The sequence below is a fragment of the Ictalurus punctatus genome, chromosome 1 (assembly GCF_001660625.3).
Source record: "Ictalurus punctatus breed USDA103 chromosome 1, Coco_2.0, whole genome shotgun sequence".
NCBI classification, from domain to species: domain Eukaryota; kingdom Metazoa; phylum Chordata; class Actinopteri; order Siluriformes; family Ictaluridae; genus Ictalurus; species Ictalurus punctatus.
Genome location: NC_030416.2, coordinates 1,017,760 through 1,027,759, shown reverse-complemented (window position 1 = coordinate 1,027,759; position 10,000 = coordinate 1,017,760). Strand labels below are relative to the sequence as shown.

General features: G+C 45.2%; 1 protein-coding gene across 1 annotated transcript in view; it reads right to left on the bottom strand.

The window, feature by feature from the left end:
• cdkal1 (CDK5 regulatory subunit associated protein 1-like 1) overlaps positions 1-10,000 on the bottom strand; it is a 214,459-nt gene that overhangs the window by 79,348 nt on the left and 125,111 nt on the right. The window contains exon 10 of the mRNA XM_017464881.2: positions 4,235-4,380. Within this exon, the coding sequence (XP_017320370.1) occupies positions 4,235-4,380 (146 nt within the window). The remainder of the gene's footprint in view (positions 1-4,234; positions 4,381-10,000) is intronic.

The following is a 10,000-nucleotide window of genomic DNA, read 5'->3' as shown; positions in this document are numbered from 1 at the left end:
GAGGAACTCTGTCCAAGGAAAACATATTTGCGCTCGGTACGGCGTGATAGCGGTGCCCTCGTTTCTCTCCTCCCCGCCTCTCTTTCTTTATTGCGCTCCGTGAGAGCCTTGGCGCCGGCTGCATGGCTGCACCGGAGCTCAGAACATTTTTTTTTTAAAAACCTGTCAACAATCCAAGACGGTCAAGGTTCTCCGAAAGGTCTCGGCCCAGATTTGAGGCCCAGTTCACTCAGCCAGCTCTCGAGTTCCTGCCCCGGGACGTTCAGGAGATATCGGCAAAGCTCCTGCCAGAAAGAGTCGGGAACAGAGCAGGTCAGGGCCACGGGCTCATGTGAGGCGATGTTCAGGAGAAGAACATCGCTGGTTACCTCGAGTGACTCGAGGCCTGAGCGCAGGAATGAGAGGAGGAGGGGGAGGAGGAGGGGGGGGGGGAGGAGGAGGGGGGCTTGTTAAGATTCCTGGCAGCTGCCCCAGTGCACAATGATGACTGAGACTCCAGGGGTCAGAGATAGAAACGTAAAGATGGTATACGTGTGTGTGTGTGTGTGTGTGTGTGTGTGTGTGTGTGTGTGAGTGTTTATACGATCTGTACAAACTTAACGAAACAAAAAACACAAAAAGAAGCCCTCAACTTATCCTTTTATTTATTGAAGTTTTTGCGACTGAGAAACCGCGGCGTCATAAACCGTCGCAAAGTGCCGACACTGGAGACTCCTTCCGTCATCGGCGCGTCCCGAGAGGAGCTCTCACTCACCTGTCCGTCAAAATAAAAGTAAAGGGACAACGTGATCTTATCTTCCTGATCGATAAGAAGAATTGAAAAACAGACAGACGTACGTGGAGGAGTAGATCACGAAGGCGCACGGATCGAGATCCTACAAAATGTCCGCTGTTTGAATCGAGACTTTTCGAGTTGTCTTAGAAGGGCGGAGTCAGGGCGGAGTCAGAGGTCAGCACTGGCGTCTTAAACCCCCGGGGAACGAACACTCCCGACGCTGCGTAGCGACGGTAATCACGCTGGTGATGACAGCACTGAGGAAAAAGCTTGCTTTTGGTGAACACTCCTCGCTGCCTCGGATTACAGAGCGACTCTCGGCTCCACCCTGGACTCCCGGGCACGCCGAGCCAGACTTTACACACGGGACAGACCGGAATAAAAATAAAAAACAATCAATAAAAGCTGCTTTTTTTCCATTACAACGGACGGAAGACAAGGGAACGGCGCGAAAGTTTCTACAAGCACATTTACACTTCTTAAGCCTCAATAATTCTGACTTAAGATGCAGGAGAATTTCGCAGTAATTGGCAAAACAAGACGAGCGTGAAATGATGGCGAGGGTCCCCTCTCTCTCTCTCTCTCTCTCTCTCTCTCCCTCTCTCTCTCTCTCTCTCTCTCTCTCCCTCTCTCTCTCTCTCTCTGTGTGCGTGTAACCCAGGCGTAATCCTCTTAATCCTAACCTCAAGCTAACGAGAGAAATTGGAGTCGGGAGAAGGCCATCGATTGGGAAATATTTGTTGAGGGATTTGGTGGACACTCGCGCGGCCTCTCGCGCAGACACGGGAGCGCGGCGTAATTAAGCGATAGATAACGTGCTCGACTCGCCGGCAAATAAACAAACCAAAACAAGCACGTCAACACACAGTACGCCGTAGCTTTCATCTTCAGCTCCGCTGTTATGCGGATTTTTACATTTGATTTCTTTTTAAAATAAATCAGAAATCTCGTGCGGTACACACAGAGGAAGCCCGTGCTGTCACGCTCCAGTTACAGAACACACACAGGGAAGACGTGTCGTGCTTCTTTTACTGGCAGGTATGTGTAATAAACACTGTGTGTGTGTGTGTGTGTGTGTGAGAGAGAGAGATCTTATAACGGAACATCCCCGAAAACGTGTTTTATTCCTCTTATACTTACACAACACGCCAAAGATTACAACTACAGCCTCTTTTCAATTGACTTATTATCCATTTTTGGTTACACTCGACGTTGTAGAAGGTCTGCGTGTGAAGACACGGCTCGTCACGTTAGGGAGAAACCACAACGCTTAAACTCTTCTGTACTGAAGATGTGTGATATGCTCACAGATTACCACACACACACACACACACACACACACACACTCATCAGTCATCACTCCACAGCTGAGTCACGCCACTTCCAAACACACCTGAGTGCTCATACGACGTCCTGGCATGAAAACACACACTATCTAAAGGCAGATCAAAACAGAGATGACACACACACACACACACACACACACACACACACACACACACACACACACACACACGCTACAGTGGCGAAGTCTGTCTGAACATCATGAATGGGACTGATGGATCTGACTGGATGTCACGAGTAAAACAAATGAATGTGTCATTAAATCCATCTGTTGAATTACAGTACGGATCTGATCCGAGAGCACGAAGACTGATTGCTTTGATTGGACAGCATGAGCGTAATGACTCAGTTTGACTGAATATGACTCTCTTTCATGACTCACAGTCCAATCTCTCGGTCATTTCTGTATGTCAAAAACAGGGAAGTCAGACTTGAATAGACATCATGAGTTTGACGGTCTGATTCGACAGGGTGTCTGAGTCCGACCTGCTGCGTGTTTACAGACCAGCGACTAACCTACTACTCTCTAGGCTAGGAAGAGGTGAGACAGACAGAGAGTGAGACAGAGAGTGAGACAGACAGAGAGTGAGAGACAGAGTGAGGCAGACAGAGTGAGGCAGACAGAGTGAGGCAGACAGAGAGTGAGACAGAGAGTGAGAGACAGAGTGAGACAGACAGAGAGTGAGACAGACAGAGAGTGAGACAGACAGAGAGTGAGACAGACAGAGAGTGAGACAGACAGAGTCTATGTAAAATGTAAAAGAAAGGCGTAAACAAAACGAAGGCACTGATTTCTATGTTCACCAAACATTTGAGCGGGAAAAGCACACACACACACACACACACACACACACACTCGCTGCCCTGAGGGCAACACACTTTGTTATGAAACCTCCAGTTCCTTGGTGTCTAATAGCAAAGCTATTTTCTGTTAGTGCTGACCACAATAGGGAACACACACACACACACACACACACACACACACACACACACACACACACACACACACACACACACAAACACACACACGCAAGCAGAGATTTCAAAAGAAGCACACAAGGCTACTAATTACAGTCTTTTACAGCCGGTCAGTCGGGTATGTGTGTGTGTCTCTATGCTTGTGTGTGTATATGTGTGTGTGTGTGTATGTGTGTATATTCGTGTGTATGTGCGCGTGTGTGTCTCAGCCAGTAAAACCTTCCTCTGTCTTTCTCAGACGTATTCATTTGCGCGTTTCTGTTTTGTTGACATTTACTTCAAAGTATTTCAATTCAATTAAAGCGCAAACGGTTTCTTTATTTTAATGAATGTATTTACGTTTAATTGATGACATTAAATGAGATTTTATATTTTATGCATTTAATCGCTTGTTGTTATTTTACATTCGGAACAATTTTATTTACTTCTGTAAAACACAGATTTTTTTTTTTAAGTATTCCATCACACCTTTTAAACCCGATCACAAGCTGAACGCTTATTTAATTAAAGCGCTAACGCAGAACAATAAATAAATAAATATCTTGCTCCAAGCGCGTGTGCTTATTCATTCTAACGTTTTACAGAACCTTTTTCCACAGGAGATTTTTACGTCCATTCATTTTTTAACAGTTTATTTTGCACCATGTGTTCATTTGTTTTCAGAAATTTGCTTTGAAACAATTATTCATTGTTAGCTATTATGAAGAAAAGATGATTTATGTCATTGTCACCGATATCGGATATGCACGGGTATCACACAATTACTGTCGAGTTCACACCGCGAACGTCTGTAAATGCTCTTAAAATAATAAAGAATAAAGAATTAAACAATAAATACTGCAGCGTCATTAACTAAAACAAATAAAATAAAGGAAAACGCTCTAATCATGTGATCTGCGCTAACTCCCCGCTAACTCAGCGCTAACTCCCCGCTAACGCCGCGCTAACTCCCCGCTAACTCAGCGCTAACTCCCCGCTAACGCCGCGCTAACTCAGCGCTAACGCCGCGCTAACTCAGCGCTAACTCCCCGCTAACTCCCCGCTAACTCAGCGCTAACGCCGCGCTAACTCAGCGCTAACGCCGCGCTAACTCAGCGCTAACGCCGCGCTAACTCAGCTAGCAGAGCGCTGACGTACCTGTCCCTGAGGAAGTCGGCGACGCGCGTGAAGTCGTCGCAGCAGTACTCTCTCTTCATGTCCATCAACACGCTGTCTGATGCTGATTGGACAGGGACGTGCAGGAAGGCGTACACTCGCGGGTGGGTCAGGATCTTTGCCATTTCCTGTCAGGAGGGAAAGATGAAGAGAGGGAGAAGGAGAGGAGAGAGAGGTGGAGAGAGAGAGAGAGAGAGAGAAGGAGAGAGAGATGTCTGAGAAAGGCCTCAGTTGAATAGTTTATACAGAGCAGATTTACAGAGTCACCCACAGCAACACTTCTATATTCAGTACACACTCTGGAGGCTGGGTAGAAAGACACACACACACACACACACACACCGTATACACACACACAAAGTACAAGACAGAGGGATAAGGAAAGAAAGAGTTTATGGAAGGAGTCTCCAGTATCAGAGGGGATTAATATTACATTTTGTAGATGAGTGAGAGGTTAATGAGAGGAACGGCCTGATGATCTTCTGTATGAACTGAAACTGACACACACCCAACTACACACCCAACTACACACACACTCAACTACACACACACTCAACTACACACACACCCAACTACACACACACTCAACTACACACACACTCAACTACACACACACCCAACTACACACACACCCAACTACACACACACCCAACTACACACCCAACTACACACACACTGAACTACACACACCTTCTTCTGAACACAATCATTTTTCGGTACAGCAGCTTGTTCCCTCTCAACACACACCGCTGTTTCATTTCCGATCTTTACTCACGCTGTAAAATCCGATCTGATGTTTGAGATCTGACGAGGGGCGACACCACTGACGTGTTAATGATAAACAAAATAAAATACTAACAATCTGACATGCTAACGCTAACTTCACAAACACTTCTTAGCCGTGTGGAGCCGCAGCAGCGTTCAGGTGCCGCTCGCACCCCTCCGTTACCTGCACTCCCACCTCACACCCGCCGCGTCCCCACCTCGTCCGCCGGGGCGCGAGGCAGCGCTGACGTGAGCGAGGGAAGTGCGGAAAGTCGCACCTACCAGGACGTAAACGGCTTTAATCATGTGATCAGGATGAGGAGCTGTGACAGGTGTGGACCGAGAGCAGAACCCGATTACAGCACGCACACACACACACGCGCGCGCACACACACGCGCGCGCACACACACGCTTGCTGTCAGGAAAGAAGAATTCCACAAATGCACAAACAAAATAACAACAAAAAGTCAATAAAATAAAAATAATAAAGGAAGCATTAAAAATGTAAGCCAACAAAATTAAAAAATGTAACTGATAAGTGAATAAAAACACCTTAATTACATTATTTATGAATAAAATAAACAAACAACTACGGTGTGATTACGGCCGGAAGCGTGAAGAGGCTCGAAATTATACATATATATTATTGTATATAAATAGAATTATATAATAATTATAACGTATATAATTATACATAATTAGACAATTGAATTATATTCTACTCATCTGCTATAAAATCTACCGTAGAGTTCCAGTTTTATGTAATTAAAGGTGTGCAAATGGAAGAAGGGCTGCAAGCTAATAAATAAATTCATTCACTACGAACATTCATGTTTACATTATGTAAATAATGTATTTAAATAACAATTAATTACTCGATTTAAAAAATCATTATTATTTAAGTAAATAAATTATTTAAATTCATTCAGTAAATCATTTCTTTTTCTTTTTTTTTTTTTTTTTTCCCAGGTTCTTGGATTTTGACTTGGACGTCTGATCATTTCTGTGACTTTGTAAATGTAAAAGTAAATGCCCCCAGTGAACAGGCGGAATCCGGAAAGGGATCAAGCGCGTACGAGTCCCCGGAGATCCCTTAAAATGGAAATGAATTCCAAATTGCGGCGGCGGTGAGGGCGGAGTCCCCGGGGCTAACGGCGATAATCGACTGAACCGTGAAGAACCTCTGGAAGAAAAAAAAAACCCCGCCGAGGAGCAGAGACGGCACATCACACGGTCAGAAACTAATTAGGACAAACGTTCTCCTTCAGACTTCCTCGTGGGTCCGAGACTAAACGTCCTGCGGGGAGAAAAATACATCGAATAAGATGAAACCGACCCCAGAGCAGAACGTCTCACGTCTTAATGACGGAGTTAAACAGAAAGAGACGCTGACCCTCTCCGTCTTCACGTCACGTGACTGAACACAGTGCGACGTTAGTTTACTGGATTATTATTATATTCCTCTTCAACATCACAGACTTCACAATAAACACACTGAAGGAGGGAAAAAGCCACTCAGGAATAAATTCTGCGATAATCACGTCTTCCGCGATCAGACACGAGGCACCGAGTCTCAGAGTCACACGTCTTCTGCGATCAGACACGAGGCACCGAGTCTCAGAGTCACACGTCTTCCGCGATCAGACACGAGGCACCGAGTCTCAGAGTCACACGTCTTCCGCGATCAGACACGAGGCACCGAGTCTCAGAGTCACACGTCTTCCGCGATCAGACACGAGGCACCGAGTCTCAGAGTCACACGTCTTCTGCGATCAGACACGAGGCACCGAGTCTCAGAGTCACACGTCTTCCGCGATCAGACACGAGGCACCGAGTCTCAGAGTCACACGTCTTCCGCGATCAGACACGAGGCACCGAGTCTCAGAGTCACACGTCTTCCGCGATCAGACACGAGGCACCGAGTCTCAGAGTCATAACTGGGTTTTGTATCAGACTTTAAAACGACTCTCAATGTGACCACAAAGTTTACGACTCGCATGCCGATTCTGACGTTATGAGGTTATGACTCGTTTGATCGTTAAAATTTATGACCCATATCCTGACTCAGATTATAGGTTATGACTCTAATTTTAACACTCTTAATTTGACTCAGACATCAAAGTTCATGATTCACACCTTCACACTGACTTCAATATCTGACTTGCACCTTCACACTGACTTCAATACCTGACTCGCACCTTCACACTGACTTCAATATCTGACTCGCACCTTCACACTGACTTCAATATCTGACTCGCACCTTCACACTGACTTTAATATCTGACTCGCACCTTCACACTGACTTTAATATCTGACTCGCACCTTCACACTGACTTTAATACCTGACTCGCACCTTCACACTGACTTTAACATCTGACTCGCACCTTGACACTGACTTTAATATCTGACTCGCACCTTCACACTGACTTTAACATCTGACTCGCACCTTGACACTGACTTTAACACCTGACTCGCACCTTGACACTGACTTTAACACCTGACTCGCACCTTGAGACAGACTTTAATACCTGACTCGCACCTTCACACTGACTTTAATACCTGACTCGCACCTTGACACTGACTTTAAAACCTGACTCGCACCTTGAGACAGACTTTAATACCTGACTCGCACCTTCACACTGACTTTAATACCTGACTCGCACCTTGAGACAGACTTTAATACCTGACTCGCACCTTCACACTGACTTTAATACCTGACTCGCACCTTGACACTGACTTTAATACCTGACTCGCACCTTGACACTGATCCACCTTTACGTAAATGCATTTTTATGTTATTATTTAATTATTTACATCAACATGTGGTATAACCTTCAATAATAAAATAATCTGAAGGTTCTCACTCGAGAGCCCAAGAGTGGCTCACCAGCTGTCTTGGGATTTGAACTCACAACCTCCCGATCAGTAGCGCGGAACCTTAACCTCTGATCTAGCACTTTCACACCGTGCCCAGGAATGACGGCAGCTCTGAAGAGAGAGGAGCGGAAAAAAGAGGCGACGGAGCAGAAGACGAGGTCGTGAGGTCTCGGTTCTCCGCGCAGCCTCGTCTTTTCTCCAGCATCATCAAGCATCCTCGGAGAACGTGACGAGAGTGGATCATGAGCGAAGCCGTGAGTGGTCTCTATTCACCCAGCGGAACGTTTCATTAGTCCTGACCCGCGGTCCGGTCCCAATCAGCCTGGCTGCGACTTCACTGGAGTACCCTTCACCTAAAAAGGGTACTAGAGTCAAGAGAGCATGTGCGCAATGCTTCTGAGACACCAACTGTACACTAATGAGCACAAGAACGCTGCAGGAATAAGAGATAGAGCAGCGACTAAACATTCTTTGAGGTTCTGCGTAGAACTTACAACAGATGGATCCCCTTTCAGAAAAAGTTTCATGCAAAAAATTCGGAAAGACGGAACCAACAACCAAAGAACAGTCGAAGAACCCTTTTCAATTACGAGGCACTAGGAAGTCGAAAGGACTGTGGGCAACACAGGGTACTTCAGTAGGTTCTAGCGAGATGGAACGTCTTTAAAAAGCAAAGAACTCCTAAGTATTCAAGCATATTTCAGCAGTGTGTGTGAAAGGAACAAGAGATAAGCTTCATTAAAGAACTCAGAACCCTTCTTTAATGTTCTACACAGAACCATACAACAGAGTATTTCCCGTTCGGAAAAAATGACCAGTGAAATCCCTTTGGGAAGACAGAATCGTTAACCAATCAAACAACTGGACAACGACGGAACCCGCTTGATGAGCAACAGGTTCCTTTTAATCACAGAGAAGAAGTGTTTTCAGAACGTTCTGTGCTGTTTAGAAAATTCAGAACCGTTAATTCTTCAGTTGTCAGTCTGGGGGTTCTATCTAGAACACTGTAACAGAGAACCCTAAAGGGAACAGCTTGTCCTTTTCGACTGAACTCTTTCATGTTTTCCATTGAGAGAGTGTTACCCTTTCAGAGAGGGTTCCACAAAAAGATATTTGTTCTAAGAACCTTTGAGGAACCTAGTTTTTTTCCCCCTCTACATGCTTCTTCACTCATGACGCAACATACTAAACAATGTTTAACCCTTAAGGGTTCCTTGGTTGTCTGTCTGGAGGAACCCTTTCTATTTAGAACCCTACAACAAGTACTCCTCTGTCAGAAAGGGTTCCAAGTGGAACACTTTTTGGATTAAACATTAAACTTATTAAACACTCTTAGAGGGGGAAAAGGGTTCTTCACTGGTTTTTCAAAAAAAAAAAAAAAGGTTCTACTTGAAACCTTTTCCGGTACAGAACCAAAAAAGAACTTTGAAAGGTTCCCTCACAAGAAAAACACTCACTCTGAGAAAGCCTAGAACATCAGACGCTCACCCCCCCCAAAATCCCAAACGTTTTCTGAATCACGTATCAGCGTTCCGTCTCCTGCTGCAATCTTCCACTTGGTTGATAATTAATGTAGAGAACCGGCGCCAGAACGCTTGTAAGCATTAATAAAGTAGAGAAGCATTAAAGCGGAACTGCTGAGCGCGTCAAAACAGGAACCGCGATCGGAACGTCGAATTAGCGCCGGCAGATCAACAATCCTGCTTCTAATTAGCATTTAATTGTTAATTCCCATCATTTGAGGAAGGAGAGACGAGAAGAAACACTTCCGTCGTTTTTTTTTTTTAATTCAGACGTAACCGAGCAGAAACGGAACCGATACATATGGGGTCTAAATTATAACCTCAATTAACCTTCAGCAAATGAAACGCGCTTCCGCTAGCATTCCTCACAGAGATGCTTCAGCACAGGGAACCAGATGGATTACGGCTCTAAGCTCACCACCGAGTGTGGAACATCCAGGTTCCACCACAATGAGAACCTTTAATCGTGAAGGACACATTTTCATAAGACGTACTCTTACTGCATTTCAGCTTCACTTAGAACCCCTAAGAGTTCTCTGTTGTCCTTCTAGTGGAACTCTTAAGGGTTCCATCCAGGCGCCT